At 48.9% G+C, this 19188-nt stretch overlaps 1 protein-coding gene across 50 annotated transcripts in view; it reads right to left on the bottom strand.

The window, feature by feature from the left end:
* Positions 1–19188, bottom strand: part of RAP1GAP2 (RAP1 GTPase activating protein 2) — a 211596-nt gene that overhangs the window by 62677 nt on the left and 129731 nt on the right. The window contains exon 1 of one of the 50 annotated variants that reach the window (XM_070562981.1): positions 11526–11640. The exons of 48 other annotated variants lie outside the window; for them this stretch is intronic. In XM_070562981.1, the coding sequence (XP_070419082.1) occupies positions 11526–11552 (27 nt within the window). In that variant the 5' untranslated portion in view covers positions 11553–11640. Of the gene's footprint in view, positions 1–11525; positions 11641–19188 lie in introns of those variants that run through there. One more of the 50 variants, XM_070562977.1, reaches the window with a different exon arrangement.

The raw sequence follows: 19188 nt of genomic DNA, 5'->3' as shown, positions 1-19188 counted from the left end.
TACTGATCCATGCTGCAACGTGGATAAACCTTGAAAACACGCTAAGTGAAAGAAGCCAGACACAAAAGGCCATATATTTTATGATTCCAGTTATATAAAATGTCTAGAGCACCCCTATGTTCATTGCAGCATTATTCACAATAGCCAAGACATGGAAGTAACCCAAGTGCCCATCGACCGATGATTGGATAAAGAAGATGTGGTATATACATACAATGGAATACTACTCAGCCATAAAAAAAGACAAAATCATCCTATTCGCAACAACATGGATGGACCTGGAGGGTATTATGTTAAGTGAAATAAGCCAGATGGAGAAAGACAAACAGCAAATGGTTTCACTCACATGTGGAAGATAAACAAACCTATGGACAAAGAGAATAGTTCAGTGGTTACCAAGAGAAGGAGGCTGGGAAGTGGGCACAGGGGGTGAAGGGGAGCACTCATATGGTGACGGACAAGAAATACTGTACAACTGAAATTTCACAATGTTGTAAGCTATTATGGACTCAATAAAAATATATAAAAATTAAATTTAAAAAAATAATAAAAATGTCTAGACTGGGAAAATACAGAGACAGAAAGTAGACTTGTAGGGGGCTGAGGGAAAGGGGAGATTCGGAGGGTGATAGCTAAAGGGTACAGAGTTTCTTTTTGAGGTGGTAAAAATGTTCTAAAATTGACTGTGGTAATGGTTACACAATTCTGTGAATATCTTTAAAACCATTGAATTATATACTTTAAACGGGTGGCTTTGTGGTACGTGAACTATCTCAATAAAGCTGTTCCAAAAAGAAACCACGCAGCCATTCAAAAAGAAAGCAATAGATCTACACTTCTTACATACAACACTCTCCAAGATCTATGAAGCATGTGTAAGGGGGAGAGAAAATCAAACCTAAAATTACCTGTATGAATGTACATAAACTCACAGAAAATAATACAGAAGAAGATACCTCACACTGTCAAAAAGCGATTATGTGGAGACAAGGCAGTGAGAGCGGTGAGAGGGTTTTGCTTTATATACGGCCTACTTCACGAGCATGCAGGTCTACATTACTTGCATAGTTAAAGTTCAAATAAATAAATAAGCTTTGTAAGGGAAACAGAAAAATGTGCAAAGGACACGAACAATTTGCTAAAGGAGAAATATAAAATAACCAGTGAACACATGGAACACACCTAGCTCCGTGGCTATTAAAGAAATTTAAAAGGTAACATCTTTCATCCATCAGATTGGCCAAGACTAAAAAGAAAACTCAACACTGGCAAGGAGTATGCAGTTAAGGACACGGGGACTGCAGGTAAGTGTGCACCTTTCTGAAGGGTAATTTGATACCAAGTGTCCAAAGCCTTAGAAACATTCACGTATTCTGGTCCAAGAAACCCACTCTAGGGAATTTATACTAAAGCAATATTTGGGCAACTACCCAAGGATAAAATATACAAGGAAATTTGTTGCAACATTGTTTACAGGCAAAAAAGTGGAAATAGCCGAAGTACCACCAGTGAGGTAAAGGGTGAACAATGCATAAGAGTATGACAACACAATCAAATACTATGAGAGGAGATCTGTGCTAATTATGCGAGCACAAAGACTCACACTGCATTGTTGCTAAGTGAGAAAAACAGGGTTTAGAACAAGATGGTCTCATTTTTTTCAATTAAATGTAAAAAAACCTGTTTGGGTATCTATGTGTATGTGTGTGTATATATATAAATATAACTGCAAGTGAATATACACATCACCCATCCAGAGAAATATACCTTGATGGATACATGCCAAAACAAGTTACAGGTAAAGAATAAATTTTTTCTTTTTTCTTTTCAATATTTTTTAAATTTTCTACAACAATTATGAATTATTTTTGCAGTCAATGTTTTTAAGACTTCAACACATAAGTGGCAGCTCTGGCATTCCTTTTCTCAATTCCCCCAACACTTACTACAAGCCCTTCCCCCACCTTCATAGCAGGGTGTGTTCAGGACACAGTACAGAGCCATCAGTGCCCACAGAGAGCCCCAGGATTCAGGCCAACTCATTTCCAGGTCTAACCTTGGCTCTGTGTGACTAAGAGGCTCCCCTGAATCAACCCCATATCCAGCTCACTCTCTGTTATCCATGCAAAGTGACAATCAAAATATACTTCAGGTGTGTTCTTAGACAATGCCCTTGTATTAGATAATCAATTAACCCCAACTGATTAAGCGCCTGCAAGGCATGGACTGGACACTGGACCAGGCAGGGGCCCAATTTCCTGAGTGCTTGATCTTAATTATGAGACAAAATTGTCCAGGGTTAGGTTACAGGTGATCAGTGCCACAGTGTTCAGAGGAGGCAGGAAGCACTTCTTGCCGGGAGGTCAAGTGTTCTCGTTCTCTATTGCTGTATAACAAATTACTCCAAACTTAGCAACTCAAAACAATTTCTGTGGGTCAGAATTCAGAAGTGGCTCAGTTGTGCAGTTCTAGCTCAGGTTTTCTCAGGTGGCTGCAGCAAGGATGTCAGCAGGGGCCGCATCATCAGAAGGCTTCACTGGGGCTGGAGGACCTGTTTCCAAGATGGCGCACTCACAAGGCTGTCGGCAGGAGGCCTCAGTTCCTCCTCACAGGGGCCTCTCCATAGGCGGCTTGAGAGTCCCCAAAACATGGCAACCAATTCCTCTGAGAGTGAGCCAACCTTTTATGACCTAGTCTCTGGAATCATACACCATCACTTCCCTTTTATCCTATTCATTAGAAGCGACTGTCCAAGACCAGCCCACACTCAAGGGGGTTCCATCTCTCGAGAAGTGTCAAAGAATTTGTGGACATATTTTAAAACCACCACATCAAGGAAGGCTTCTTGCAAGAGGTGGGATCCCAGCCAGACCTCAAAGGATAAACAGATAACACCTGATAGAGAGGGGCAAGGGGGCATTACAGGCAGGTGTAACCGTGGGCACAGAGCCGGAAAGGTGGAAAAGCAGGACATGTACTCAATGAGCTGTGAGTGGACCGACATGGCAGACTGAAGCCTCCGGGTCAACATCCTGAAGATCAGACTGGAAAGGAGGGCTGGAGTCCAGGCCTGGGAGTCTCCGAATGCCAGGAATTCGGGCTTCATGTGACAGCAGTAGAGAGCTACTGAGGTTTGGGTACAGTAGAAAGATACAGGAGGTGGCAGAGTTCAGTGGTCAAAGCCAGGTCCAGGGTGTGGCTAACTTGTTACTGCCCAGCTGTGTGGCATGAGGCATGTTACTCAACCTCTCTTTATTCCCTCACCTGCAAATGGAATCAGATAACCCCTGCCTTTTGGAGCTCACATGAGGATGCAGTGAGAATGTGGACGAGAAGCACCCAGGCAGGGCCTGGTCCACAGCGAGAGCTCAGTAAATAGCAACTACTAGAAGGAACTGTTAGAAAGCTCACTCTGGAACAAGCTTTGTCCTATTTGGAGACAGTCTAGTAGTTTTAGGGCAGTATTTAGCTTTTTCTGATTTAGGACACTTAGCTTTTCTTGACTTCATTGGTCTTTCCAGAGGTGGTATGTTTAGATTACTGTTAAAAATGGGTCTATATTTCCTGAATGAAGATGCTCCCTGGCGTTGGGGCTGGCACAGGTGGTGAAATGAAAGGGCCATGACTCAGCCTGAGCCCTGAGTAACGCAGTGGGTAGATGATTCCTGCCTGGACAGTGCCCTGGAGCAGAAATCAGCCAATGGCAACTGGGCCTCAGCTGGGCTGGCCCCACTTCTCAGTGACTCGCTGAACTTTCCAATGGGACAGTTCCAGCCTTGGCAAAGAGCAAGTCTCCTTTTCCACCCAGAAGCCGGGTGACTCAGGCCAGCCTGAACAGCAGCTCCAGCCACTCAGACCCACCCTTGTCCACACCCCCTGAGATTGCTTCACACAGCCAAGGGCACACAGCAGGCACTCAATAAATGCTCACCGACTCACTGACACTGTCCCACAGGCCCTCTAGGACAGAGTGAAGTCCTGCCCGGGGCACCCTTAGGAAGGGGATCCCCCTCCACCGAGAAGCCACAGAGAAGTGTAATTCAGCCTCCTCATCAATAGCAGCGTCCGCTCAGCTGTCTAATTTATTATTAGCAACAGCCATTGCCACCCAAATCCAAGCAGCAGCCAGCATTTCCCCTTGGGCTCTGCTTTAACAGCCAGTTGAGCAGGCTGTGAAATAATCACCGAGAGCCAGCGCTCAGCCAAGGAAATCGCAGGCTGGGCCCCAGGGTTTAGTTCGGGTTCAATCCTTGTCGTCCTCACCTCCCAATATAGAAACCACTGGTCTGCCTTTGGAAGGGCAAAGTGAGTCCTTGGGGGAGAATGCTGGAGGCCAGTCTTGAGAAACCTTCCCCATGCCTCTACTTGCTCTCTCTAGTGCCAGCCTCTGCCCAGCAGCAAAGAAGTAGAAACAACGGAAGGAATACAGCGTCCATGTGGTGCTCATGGCATGTGTGAACATAGGATGGCCACCGCTGCCCATCTCACCATCCTGTGCCCTTCCCACGGGCAAGAGCAGCCCGGCCTGCCTCCCTCTGGTCCACGGAAGCTCTACACATGGATGTGGCCTTTCCCTGCAGACAGGCGGCCACCTGTTCTTTCCTCCTTGTTGCATCGCAGCTCAGGAGGCCCTCACTAGCACGCTCCTCTCTCCCTCCTCCTCCTCTCTGACCCTAGTTGGAGAAGTGATACCCACTGCCACCCACCTACTGCCCGCAGAGTCTCTGCTGGATGTCCTGCCTTAGCTCTGGGCTCCTCTCCTCCCCTCCTGGAGGCAAGGTGTGCTTACATATGAGCAGCCGTCCTACACCCAGTGCCCAGGAGGCACCACACACCCACTGCTCAGCACAGGACGACAGATGAACGCCTGCACCTTGCAGGCTAACAGCAGCATGGATTCACAGGGCTGTGGTGGGATAACGTGAGCCAGTCTACAGAGCCTGGCACAGCACCCACACAGGACACACTCATGCACATAGTGGGTGCCTCCTTATCCCTGCCTACCTCAGTCCAAGACACACGTGAGGAGGTAAAGGCGTGTCAGCGGCAATAAGAAGCACCAAAATGAGACAAGGATAGAGGACAAGGTGTTTCCATCCTACACAGGTCCCAGGAAAATGGGATGTGGGCCGGGCGGGGCTGGGAGGAGGAGGAAAATGGGGGTCAGAGCAAGTTCCCACAGAGAAGGAAGCATCACAAAAGAAAAGGATTTCTGGAGAGATGTGTAAAGAGATTTTTGGAAAGTAGGGGGAGCTGGGAACCCAGAGCACACGGCCCAGTGGGAGCCAGATGGGATGTGTCCCACGGCTGCCTAACCCCAGCGCATGCCGGGCTGCCCTGGCTCTGTGGCTGGCTCAGAGGCCCCCATCCACAGGGCGGGCAGCACAAGGGCCAGCTGGCTGCCAGCCTGGCTGCCGAGGCCTGTGGAAAACACCAAGCTGTGCACTGCAAGAATACAAAGGCTGGTTCGCTAGAATAGAAGGTCCTCGAGGGTGAGGCTCTTTATTTTGTTCACTGCTGTACCCCTGGGCCTACAACTGCCTGGCACATAGCAGATGCTCAAGAAATGTTTGCTGAATGAATGACTGACTACTCTGCCCAGCAAGATGAGAATGAAGCAGGCAGTAAGGCTGAGTCCTGGGCCTGGGAGTCAGGGCTCGACAGGCCTGTGTCCCTACTAGTAAGCATTGCCCATTCTCTGGCCACAGACCGCACCCTGCAACCTGGACAGCCAACCCTATCCCCAGTGGGTGCGCCAATGATGAGCTGCATCCAGACACAGGTCCTGTTCTAACCAAGCCTCCCTCCCCCTCACCTCCATCCTACCCTCATGCTCCTCCTTCCCTTATTGGGTCTCCCCTCCCACCAACTCACACTGAGCACAGCTCCTCTACTGCTAGAGCCCTTCAGAGGCACTGCCTCAGCCATATCAACTTGGGCCGGGAGCCCGCAAGGCTTTCCGTTACCTATGGCAATGGTAATACAACAGAATCACCTGGAGAGCTTAAAGCACAGGTTTGTGGCCCCACTGCCAGAGTTTCTGATTCTTGGCCCAAGAATCTCCATTTCTAACAAGCTCCCAGGTGATACTGCTACCCCTGGTCCAGGGACCACACTTTGAGAACCACTGACCTACGGCATTAACTGTGTTTAATGCAGGTGGGGTGTGAAAAGGACCAACCAGGCCAGAGCAGAGATGGGGCAGCATGAGGAAGAATGGGAGATGGCTAGGGTTTTATAGGACATCTTAAAAATTAGGCAGACTTACATTTAAATCTCTTAGGCAGGATTTAAAAATGCAAATGACTACAGGTACCAGGTAAGTAACATAAAAGCATGAAGGGATGGCAAGTAAAGGGACTGATTCATAATCAAAAAGCTCCCAACAAAGCCCAGGACCAGATGGCTTCGTGGCAAATTCTACCAAACATTTAAAAAAGAATTAACACCAATTCTTCATAAACTCTTCTAGAAAAACAGAAGAAGAGGGAACACTTCCTAACTCATTCTACAAGGCCAGCATTACCAAAACCATGCAAAGAAACTAGAAGAAAAGAAAATGACAGACCCCCTCCCTGATGGATATAGATGCAAAAATCCTCAACAAAATACTACCAAACTGAATCCAACAGCATGTTATACACCATGGCCAGAGGGGGATTTATCCCAGAAAAACAAGTTTGGTTCAACATAAGAAAATCAACCAATGTAATACATCATATTACTAGGAAAAAAAAAAAACCCATACGATCATTTCAACTGTTGCAGAAAAAGCACCTGACAAAATGCAATACCCTTCCATGATAAAAACACTCAGAAAACTAGGAATAGAAAAGAACTTCCTCAACATGATAAAGTGCTTTTTGGAGAAAAAAAAAAATCCACAGCTGGGGCTGGCCTCATGGCATAGTGGTTAAGTCTGTATGCTCTGCTTCGGCAGCGCAGATTGTGGTTTCAGATCCTGGGCACAGACCTACACACTGCTCATCAAGCCATGCTGTGGCAGCATCCCACATACAAAATACAAAATAGAGGAAGATTGCCACAAATGTTAGCTCAGGGACAATCTTCCTCAAGCAAAAAGGGAAGATTGGAAACCGATTTTAGCTCAGGCCAATCTTCCTCACCAAAAAAAATAAAATAAAATAAAATAAATTTAAAAATCCATAGCTAACATCATGCTCAATGATACTGAAAGCTTTCCCCCTAAGACCAGGAACAAAACAAAGATGTCCACTTTCACCACCACTATTCAGTGTACTGAAAGTTCTAGGCAGAGCAATTAGGCGAGAGAAAGAAATAAAAGGCATCCAAATTAGAAAGGAAGAAGTAAAACTATCTCTATTTGCAGATTTTATGATCCAATATAGAAAACTCGAAAGAATCCACAAAGAAACGACTAGAGCTAATAAAGGAAGTCAGCAAATTGTAGAGTACAGGATCAACACACAAAAATCAGTGGTGTTTCAATCTGAAAAGAAAATTAAGAAAACAATCTCAAAAAAAATTACATTTGCAATAGGATCAAAGAAAAGAAAACCTAGAATAATTTAACAAAGGAGGCGAAAGACTTGTACACTGAAAACTACACAACACTGATCAAAGAAATTAAAGAAGACCTAAATAAATGGTCTGATGTCCCTTGCTCATGGGTTGGAAGACTTAACATTAAGACGGCCACATTGCCTAGAGCCATCTACAGATTCAGTGTAATCCCCGTCAGAACCCCAGCCGGATTCTTTGCAGAAATTGAAAATCTAATCCTAAAGGTGATATGGAAACTCAAGGGACCCAGAATAGCCAAAATCTTCTTGAAAAAGAAGTCACAGTTCCCAATTTCAAAACTTAGTACAAAGCTACAGTGATCAAAACAGTGTGGTACTGGCAACAAGAGAGACATATAGACCAATGGGATAGAATTTAGAGTCCAGAAATAAACCCATACATTTATGGCTAACTAATTTTTGACCAGGATGCCAAGACTAATCTATGGGGAAAGAATAGTCTTTTCAACAAATGGGCTGGAAAAACTGGATACCCACATGCAAAAGAATGAAGTTGGACCCCCTACACCTTGCACATATACGAAAATTATCTTAAAATCAGGCAACAACCTGGGGCTGGCCCCGTGGCCGTGTGGTTAAGTTCGCGCGCTCCGCTGCAGGCGGCCCAGTGTTTCGTTGGTTCAAATCCTGGGCGCGGACATGGCACTGCTCATCAAACCACGCTGAGGCAGCGTCCCACATGCCACAACTAGAAGGACCCACAACGAAGAATATACAACTATGTACTGAGGGGCTTTGGGGAGAAAAAGGAAAAATAAAATCTTTAAAAAATAAAAAAAAAAATCAGGCAACAACCTAAACCTAAGAGCTAAACCATAAAACTCTTAGAAGACAACATAGGGATAAATCTTCATGACCTTAGAATTGGCAGTAGATTCTTAGATATGACACCATAAGAAACAAAGAAAACATAGATAAATTCGACTTCATCAAAATTTTAAACTTTTCTTCTTCAGTGGACATTATTAAGAAAGTAAAAAGACAACCAACAGAATGGGAGAAAATATTCGCAAATCATACATCTGATAAGAGTCCAGTATCCAGAACATATAAAGAACTCTTATAGCAAAAATACAAACAACACATTTTAAAATGGGCAAAAGACTTGAATAGACATTTCTCCAAAGAAGATACACAAATGGACAATAAGCACATGAAAAGATGTTCAACATCGTTAGTCATTAGGGAAATACAAATTAAAACCACATGAAATACCACTTCATTCCACTAGAATGGCTATAAGCAAAAAACAGCAAACAGGTGTTGGCAAGCAAGTGGAAAAATTGGAACCCTCATACATTGCTGGTGGGAATGTAAAATGGTACAGCTTCTGCGGAAAACAATTTCGCAGTTCCTCAGGAAGTTAAACATGGAGCTACCATATGACCGAGCAATTCCACTCCTAGGTAGAGACCCAAAAGAACTGAAAACAGGGGCTCTAACAAATACTTGTATATGAATGTTGTTCACTTGTACACTGAATAGCAGCATTACTACCAAAAGATGGAAACAACCCGAATGTCAACCAACAGATGGATGGATAAACTTGTGGTGTATCCATACAATGGAATACCATTCAGCCATAAAAAGGAATGAAGTATGGGTACCTGCTAAAACGTGAATGAACCTCATTATGCATATTATGCATATATGCAAATATGTATTATAAGCATATTTAACATTATGCTTAAATGAAAGATACCAGATACAAAAGGTTACATATAGTATGTTTCCATTTCTGTGAAACATCCAGAACAGGTAAATCCATAGAGACAGAAACCAGATTAGTGGTTGCCAGGGGCTGGAAGGAGGGAGAACGAAAAGTAACTGCCTCATGGGGTCCTACCCAGGGGTAATGAAAATATTTTAGAACTAGATAGAGATGGTGGTTGCACAACACTGTGAATGTACTAAATGCCACTGAATTGTTCACTTGGAAATGACTAATTTTATGTTATGTAAATTTTACCTCAACAAAAAGAAGAGTGGGGAAGTGAAACAATGGTAAACTAAAGAGCCCACTCCCCTTTCAAAACAGACAGCTACTGCTTATCTCTAGCCAGGCTGCAAGCAGAAATACAAGCTCAGTGGTACGGGGTTTTAAACTTCTCAAGATAAGCCAGAAATCCAAATTTGTATGTGGACTCTCCCAATTCTTATACGTTGATCATCAATTAAAATTCTTAAAAATCACTACGTGGACCAAACAAAATACATCTATGAGCCAAATCAGCGTATAAGATACAAGTTCCAGGCTCTGCTCTGTATAACAGGCAGCCATTGAATGTTCCTGAGCTAGAAAATGGGATGATATAAGCCAAGTTTTAGGAAGCCCCAAGGTATCCTCTGTTGGGTACTCATGATGTAGCGGAAACTGGGCAACGGATCAGGCACTTCACAAATGCCACCCGTAAGCCTCACAAGCACCGAGGGAGGGAGGATGGAGGATGATGGGAGGGTCAGAGTGGTTGAACAACTTGCCCAAAGTGAACACACTTAGTAAAGGCAGAAGCCAGATTCAAGGCCAGATCTATCTGGGTTTGCCAACTCCACATCTCACATGCATGTCTGGTAGGCATCCCAGACTTAACAAGGCCCAAGAGAACGCTCATCAACTTTTCTCCTCAAAAACCTTCCTCCACCCACCCTGGCACTCAGGACAAAACCCCAACGGTCATCATTGATTCCTTCATCACTCATTCCCCACACTCAAACCACCTACAAGTCTACTGTCAAAATACATCCCAGGTCTGAGCCCTTCTCAGCAGCTCCCCTGCCTCCCCATCTCTCCTTGTTCCTCACCAGGACCATAGAGGAGCCTCCTTGCCAGGCTCCCAGCCTCCACATCAGCACCTGCCTGACCAGCTCCCCATACAACAGCCACATGGTCTTTCTGAAGATAAATAAGATGACATCAGTCCCCAGCTTAACACCCTCCAACGTACCACTCCTCACCCCAGCCCAAGTCCAGGGGGTCAAGCCACATCTGTTTGTAACAGAATCACCAGGCTCACTCCCCGTCCTGCAGCCAGTGGTGGCAACAGCCTGAGTATGGGGGACTCCTTGGCCCAACCCTCAAACAAGTGTCCTGTCACTCCCCACACTCATCTCTAAACCATCACCCTCAGCTCCCCCAGAGAAAGGAAGATAACACAGCCCACCCCCTACCTGCAGCAGGCAGGTCTGTGAATGCAGCAAAGCCTAGCAGTCCCCACCTGGCCCAGTCAGCCAGGGCCCCCATGTTCACCAAGAGGGGCACAGAGGGCCTGGCAGAGCTGAAACAGGGGACCCACAGAGCCCCCAGGGACAATCCGGCTTGGCAGGAAAGGACGTTGACTCTCCAGGCCAGCTGGGAACGTCACACATACCATTCCCAAGTGTCACACTAACTACACGCTCTGAGGCTCTGTGACAGGATGCAGAGTCCCCTGCCAGGGCCATCCCAGGCACCACAGCACACAGGGGAGGGGGAGTGTCCCACAGGATTGGCCTGGCCAGCTCCAAGTGTCTGCAGCCAGGCAGAAGCCCAGCCCCAGAGTCCCTCCCTCTGTTGCCCTGGCACCCCCACCTGCAGCACAGCCCCAGAGTCCCTCCCTCTCTCGCCCTGGCACCCCCACCTGCAGCACAGCCTGCAGCTGGCTGTGGGTCCCCTCAGACTCTGGCACAGAGGTGAGCTCTGCCCAGTCTCCAAGCCAGGGAGGAAAGGCCCTGGCCCCTGACTGTCCCATGGCCTCCCGCGTCCCCCTCCACACACACAGTCCCCTCTGCCCCTGATCTCTGTTTCCTCCTTCCCTTGAGCAACAGGTGGCTTCCATGCCCCATGATAGGCCAACAGCCACCAGGGGCTCCCTGCCAGGTGCCAGCAGGAGGGGCTCTGGCTCCTCCCCCATCCACCCGCTCCAGGCAGCTCCAGGCAGTGGGCCCTGGACAGGCATTCCTCCACAGCCCCGGGACACTCACCAAAAGGTTCCTTAAGAAATCCATCATCTTCCACCACTGCCTTCCCCTGCAAGTCGGGGGGCCCCGTGTGTCTGTCTGAGCACCACTGTAGCTGTGGCTGCTACCACCCCAGCTGCTGCTGCTGACGTTGGACAACTTCCTTAAGATCAAACAAGGAACTGCAGGATTTGGGTGTCCGCCCGGAGCTGTTATTCCACATTGACTAGCCCTGACCTTTGACCTCTCCTTTGCCACTGCTGTTTTTCTGGGGGGCCCAGGACTGGTGGAGCCGCTATACATCTTATGTTGTAAGGGTAAGGGGTCCCTCCCGGGGGGAGGCACCATGCCAGCAGGTTGTAAGAGGAGATCCATTCAGGGGCTGAGGAGAGTCAGGGTGCAGGAAGCATTCCTACCCTTCTATCCTTCTCTTGAATGATTTCCCAGCAGTGCTGGCGAAGGAGGGCAGGACCGAGGCACGAGATGCCAGCGACAGCACAAGGCCTGAAGGAGACCTGATGCCTGATATGTTGTGGGACTCAAGGCAGGTTCCACACTTGGTTGGGGCCTCAATTTTCCCAACTGCGAATGGAGAAGCCTTATGTGTAAGCAGAATAAAAACAAAGTAAAAGAAAAAAGCAAGTGCTTGCATCGTTAAAGGCATTCCCATGGACCTCACACAGCCCAAATCATCTTACTCAAAGATTTGAGGAAACAGCTAAAAGAGTAAGAGCGGCTCCTTTGCAGGTAGGGCCTGTAGGAGTGGGCAGAGGCATAGCAAACTGCTTTCTTTCATGAACAGCCTGGATTTTTTTTTTTTAATCACTGCATGTATTACTTTGGCTTAAAAAAATTTTAATGTGCTTCAAAAAAGAGAGCCGTCCTCATGCCCTGTGGCTATCCCACCAGAAAAATTAAAAATGAATAAAGCAAGTGGCTTGCGGAGACTCCTACCACATCTACCGCTCCAGCCCCAGAGGTGCTCAAGGGCCTTCACAAGAACCCTTTGGAGAGTGAGGAGCCAGGCCCCGGAGTGCAGCCCAGGGCCCACCTGGGTCCCAAAGTCACTTTCCAACACTGGAAACACATCACATTTAATATCCATTCACGACCCTCAGCCCCGTTCCACGTTTGGGAGGGAGGCAATGTCCTTGACTCAGAAGGAAAGGAATGAATTTTTAAATCTCTCAAAAAAAAGCAGTGTGGTGTGGTAGAAATAGCCCAAGACTCAGTGCACAGCAGGCCAGGTTTCAACTCGTGACTCTGCTGATTACAAACTGTGAGAGCTGGTCACTCAGGCTCTGGGCCTTAGTTTCCATATCTGTAAAATGGAGAGCTCTGACGCACTTTGCAAGGTGGTGGTAGAACAGGATGTGGTGTGTAGGATGCGTCCAGGGAGGGCGAGGCACAAATACCCTCAGTAAATAGCAACTGTGATGATCATCATTCCTTCCTCCCAGCCCTGCCTCCATGCTCGCTCTTCATGCCCTGGCCCCCAAGACAGGCCCCACCACCTGCTCAGCCCCACCCAGGAAGCCCATCCTTCCCTCCTCCAGTTTAGCTGCTGCCAGACACACAGCCCATCACCTCTCTCCAGCCCAGCCCCATTCTGCGCTTGCTCGAGCTCCAGAAACCCCAACAGCATCCATGGGAGACCAGAGAGGCCAGGAAAGGTCCCCAGGGGGAGGGCACAGCTCAATCGAGGTCAGAGAAGGCTTTGGCATGGGTCCGGCCCTGGGAGCCTGAAGTGACCCTGGAGGTCAGAAGGGGTAGGGGGAGGAGAGGGGCAGAGTTCTAGGATGTGAACTGGGCCCCCTCTCACATTTGGAGGAGTCAGGTGCTAGAGGGGACCCTGGCTGCAGAGAAGGCTAGCCACATCCCTTCCAGCTCTTACACTTCTGATATAAAAGATCATGTTACAAGAAGGGATGTGGTCAAGCTCACCAGCCTCCCTGCCCATGAAGGGGCCTCACTACGCTGTCCCTAAGGAGCCTGTCTCTCCTCTCCCTGGAGAAAGGGACCCAGGATAAGGCTCCTGCATCCTTAACATCCTCCTTGTTCCCTCCTGCACCTACTACTGGCTCATCTGAATCCTACTCAGAGCCAATGAGCCGTGTATCAGAGCCCCTACCCCAATCCGACCCTGCAGCCCAGCCCCCAAGGACATGCCCTGTCCAGAATACTTCTACAACCCCCTTGGCCACAGCACCCCAGGGCCCAGGAAGTGGCCTCTGCACAGGAATGCATTCAGAAGCATCAAGGAAGGAGAGAGACGAAGAACTTACGGATCCCCTCTGGGCCAGGCACTGGCTCAGGGCTAGGGACCCAGAGAAGTTTAGCCTCAGTCACTCTCCTCCTATCTACTCTCCGTTATTTAGTTGACTCCTACTTGTCCTTTAGGCCTTAGCTTGGAGATCACTTCCTCCAGGGAGCCTTCCTGGCCACCACCCTTCCTCCAGGTGGTACTCCCAAAGCATCCTACATGTGCCCTACTAAATCACTCATCTCTCTGTACGGTAATTTCTTATCTGTTTCCCCCACTTCATCTGTAACCTCAGCAACTGGTATACTGGTGTCAAGAAATACCTGCTGAGTGAAGAACTGAAGTAAGGAAATGCCTTCCATCTAGTGACTAAGACAATCACAGAAGTAAATACAGTAATGGGGTAAGCCAACACCTGCATGGACACGTGGAGGAGTGGGCAACGGCTGACCCGCAAAGGAAGGACTTTCCAGAAAGGGGTTACTCTCCCCATTTTGCAGATAAGGCCACGGAGGTAAAGGGAAATCGAGTCCTGCATCTAAGGATCCACCGTGGGAGAGCAGGAGTCAACGTGCAGGCCCAGGACTCATGCCCACAACATCCCATTGGACCCTTGAGATAATCTAGTTCAGGAGGAGGTGAGAATTGAAGTTCAGAGAGGTTAACTGACCTGCTTAAGGTCACACAGCCTATTAATAGCAGAGACAAGTGTTCTAGGTGGGGATGAGGTTGAGAGAATGGAGAGGAAGAGGGGGGAAAGTGTAGGGAGGGAAGATAAGCGTGTTTGCCTGTCCTAAACTCAGAGGGCAGGAAGGAGGCTCTGGGTGAGGAGGCCACAGCCCCGGCAGGGTCATGAGCAGCAGCGGCAGCATGACCACACACTGGCGGCCTCTCCAGGGGAGCAGGGAGGGCCCGAAGGTCAGGAGAGTGAGCCCTGAGGACAGCCAAGCACAGAAGAAGGAATGAGGGCCAGGGAGACAAACAGCCGCTCTGGGGGAGGCAAAACCGCCCACTGTCCGCAGGCAGTGGACATGCGGAGGGGAGGTGCAGGTCTGAGCACATGTCCCCTCTGTCAAATTAGCCTCCTGTGCCTCTGAATGAGACCTCTCTTCCTTCTACACCAGAAAACCCACTATAAAGAACACCCAGCGGTAATAATTTTGATTATAAAATACCCCGCCTGAAGTGAGTCCACTGGGATCAGCAGGGTTTCCTTCCTCACCTATGGTTATTCGCCAGCAGCTGTGCTCCAGTAAAACAGCACCAGAATGGGTGTCAGACAGACCAGCATCTGAATCCCAGCCCGGCCTCTGGCCAGCTTTGTGACCTCGGGCCCCATTCTCTTCATCTGTAAAGGTGGGATCATGATCCCCACCTCCCGGAGCTTTTGAAGATGAAATGAGGTGACAAACGTAAACACACCTAACACGAGGGCAGAAGCTGATGAACAAATGTAGCCGACTCTACATCTGCTGAACTTTTAGAATTGATTTCGTGATGGGAGCAGCTGACATTTATTGGGTTCTCCCTGTATGTGCCAGCCCCTGGTCTCAGTACTTCACTTGCGTTCTCTTATCTGATCCTGGTGCCCACCCAGGAGTCACTCATTATCCCCACTCTAAGTTGTGGAAACTGAGGCTGAGAGTTAACTAAATCAACAGGCAGCATCAGCGACACAAACACTGTCAGCCTCCAGCATCCAAGTTTTGAACCAACACCCTGACAGGGGCTTGGGGACACTGTTTAGATCGGCTGTTTGATACACAAGAAGCACGATGCTCAGGGTGCAAATCCCACCCAGCCTCCCTAAAGTCTCTCTCAAACCCCTCAGCAGAATTCCCATAGCACTTGACTTGGTTTGGGTCAAGCACTTGACATCACATTCTGTTTCATATTCATGGCGAGGACTGTCTGATCTTTCCTCTAAACTGAAAACTCCTGGCAGGCAGAAGCTATGTCTACACACACAAGAGTTATACACACACCAGACTTCATCAAATCTAAATGACATCCATTGTAAGATCCACATTACTTTAGGGACCATTAATGAAGCAAAAACACCGCCAATTACAAACGACGGCATGCTATTGCTGGTGAGACAGATGCAGCCTGATTTCGCAGTTGTTAAATGAGAGGGGGAAAAGTGTGTCTTAGAAGCGAAGAAATACAGTAGTAGACACTCAGTAATTATTTGTACTCAGTAATTATTTCTTGGGGTAGTAGAAAGGATGAACTTCACATCACAAGCCTCAAGTGTGTGTCTTTCCAGCTGGCTAAGGGGAGTGCTGTATTTCTCTCTCCAAGACTCAATTTTGTCATCTATAAAGTGGGGAAAATAATGCTTCTCCAGGGTGGCTGTAAGAACCAGAAGAGCTCCGACAGTGCTTTGTAAACTAGAAAGCCCTGTACCAACCTAAAGCATAAATGACATGGAGATGAAGAGTGGATGATGTTCACCATCAGTGGTTAGGAACGAAGCCAGAAGACCCTGTGGGTGCTTGCAAGGGGCGCTGTGAGAGGTGGCTGCCCTGGGGCAATCCAGCCCCATTTTCCAGGAAACAACTGGGGTTCCTGCTTCCAAGTTGTCCCTACCTTGGAACAACTTGTTCCCAGCCCAGCACCGGTTAAGGAATTGTGGCTTCTACACCGTGAAGACTCTCCAAGCCAGGCTTTGGGTGCCAGTCGCCAGAGCTCCTGGTTCTGATCCAGTCTGTGGCCTGAAACTTCCAGTCTTCCCGACAAAGTTGGGCTTGGCTTCAGGGCTGAGCCTCACAGTGGGGACACTGGAAAAACAGCTCTGTAAATCTCATCAGGTTATTTGAGATAAACCCTGCTAGGCCTGCAACAGGGTGATCTGCAGGGTTAGGCACCTGAGGAGAGGCAACAGCCTGAATGGGCTTGTAGGAGGAAAGTGAGGGGGGTTAGTGTGGATTTGGTCTCAGCAGTGGCCAGACCGTGACCCAGGCAAGAAGCCCAGGTCCCCCTGCTGTGTCTATCCCTGAGGAATAGGAAATAAAGTGACCCAGAGGCAGAGAGGGTAGGAGCAGAGGGCAGTGTTGGCCTCCCGGAAAATCTCTGCTTCCCTCTGAGCCTCCTTGTCCCAGAAATGCAAAGTGTCACACGCTCCATGGCTGTACACTCTCCTAATTGGGGGGTGGATGTCTGGCTGAGTGTGAGGGGCATGGCTCCCTCCCTCCATCACTCCTCAGTGGTCTTTGTTCCCCAGGCAAGGTTCCTGCATAACCCAGGGCACCTTCCAACTCACTCACCATCTGACGCTACACTTCCTTTCCCTCTCCCTTCTCTCTTCCCCTCCCTTCTGCCCACTTCCCTGCTGGCTCTTTGAGAGCAGAAACTGCAGCCAGGCTGCCCAGCACACCTAGACTCTGGGTTTGCAGGCCAGGGCAGCAGAAGCCTTCTGAGCCCTACAACTGCCACCCCCCTCCACCAAGTGAATTTTAATACCAAGCACTGTGGACCCTGGTACCGATTAGCCTCCTCCCCCAGGCCTGGCCTTGACCTGTGCCTGGGAGGGAAGGGAGACCAAAGAAGGTCCTTCTGGGTTTGCCCATTCAGAGAGAACCCATCACAGCAGATGCGGAAACTGCGCCCTCCCCAGCAGACTCCTCTCCCCTCCTTTTATCTCCGAAGCTGTCCCCTGCCCGAGGCTCCCTCTCCATCTCCCCGCTGCCCTCCTGTGCCAATGCCCTCCTGGCAGAGTCTAGCATCATCTCATACTAGCTACCACTGGGGAGGGTGTCCTCCTCCTGTCAGTCACTTCGCCGTGAACAGAGCTCAGTTCACTTACCTCCAAAACAAAGATTCATCCTATTCTCACCATTCAACTCACCCCCCAGGGTTGTTTGGGGGTAAAAGTGACTGAGCGGAAGGACGCAAGCTCACACCACTTCTAAAGTAGGAGGCACCATATACGAAGACATATACCAACAAACCCTCTCCACAGGCCTCTCCTGTCTCTGTGCCTCAGTTTCCACACTCATTGTGGGGTACGCAGGTGGCCTCTCTCCCTTCCCCCCCATTGGGGCTGCACTGTTGCCCCAGAGAAATCACTGGGTGCCCTATCACCGGCAGCAGGTCTTGACTGCCCAGCACCTGGCTGCTCCCAGCACCCTCCTGCCTAGGAGATGCCCCCAGCTGCACAACCTCCACTCGAAGGGGAAGAAGAAAAACAGAGGCCCCAGACCCACATCAGCACTGTAGGAAGAGGCAAAAGCAAGGTTTACAGACGATCTAAGCCAGAATTTCAATTATCTGGGCTCTTCCTGTTACCACCTCCTCCACCCAGGACAACACTTCACCGGGATTTCACCGGAGCCAGGCCCTTGCTGAGCACATAGTAGGTTCTCATCAGATGTACCAGATTGAGAACTGAATCAATCAACACGTGTTTTTGGGCCACTGGGCTGGGCTGAGGGAAGGGCAGTATCAGAAACTGGTGACCAGGGGCTCATGCTCCTGATGGGCCTGAGAGATGCCATCCAAGTCATCCCACCTCAGCCCCACCAGCCCCTAAAGGACCCCAGCCTTCCCCTCCCCAGAGGGAGATGGCGGGAGGAAGGCTGCTGGGAGTATCATTTCAGGCTCACCTGCAGGAAGGGGCCGTCTGCAAATTGCACGTTCTCTTCCTTCCCCATCTTCTAGTTAATGATTACCTAAATAAATGCTTCGGTCCCGAGTCATTCTAACAGTCAGTTTCTGAGCTCCAACAGTCTAATTATACATATACAACCCCATAGGGACTTGGACGCTTAACAGCTCTCTTCCCCGTAAACCATATGTCAAATAACACAATCCCCCTGCCCCCTTTTGCCAGCTGGGGATGATGAATGGGGTACACGGGCAAATGTAGACCCTCATAAGGTTTGGGGCAGGGCCACTGGGCTGCCCATCACAGACCCAGCTGTCCCGGCTGGAGGAAGCATTCGGCTGCAAATACATTCACACCAACGCAGAGTCCCACAACACCCACCCCCAAACAGACACCCAAAATACACGGATAGTACAACAAAGAGTTACCCCAACATTCACATTCACCCCACACACGCAATAAACACTCACTCACGCAAACACACATGGCTAGTCCTGGGTGAGGTTTATGGGCCCCCAAGGCAGGACCATTAGCCAGCTGCACACGCCCTCCTGCTATAAACAGTTATCATCTGTTGCTGTTTGCAATTTGCCTGCCCAATGCTCCCCTCCAAAGCAGACCGACAACAAAGGAGGTGCACCAAGTGAAGGAGGATGAAGTCAGAGACCTCAGCCTCTTTCTCACAATCTGATTCCTTTTCTATCAAAAGAGATTTGCACAACCAGTGGATGTGTTTTATGTAGTGCGGGCACCTGGCTCAGAGGGCTGATGCCACCTTCCAGACCTCGCTCTGAAGCCAAAGGCTGGTTGGGACT

Source organism: Equus przewalskii, chromosome 10 (genome assembly GCF_037783145.1).
Source record: "Equus przewalskii isolate Varuska chromosome 10, EquPr2, whole genome shotgun sequence".
NCBI classification, from domain to species: domain Eukaryota; kingdom Metazoa; phylum Chordata; class Mammalia; order Perissodactyla; family Equidae; genus Equus; species Equus przewalskii.
This window is presented reverse-complemented; position numbering and strand designations above follow the sequence as displayed.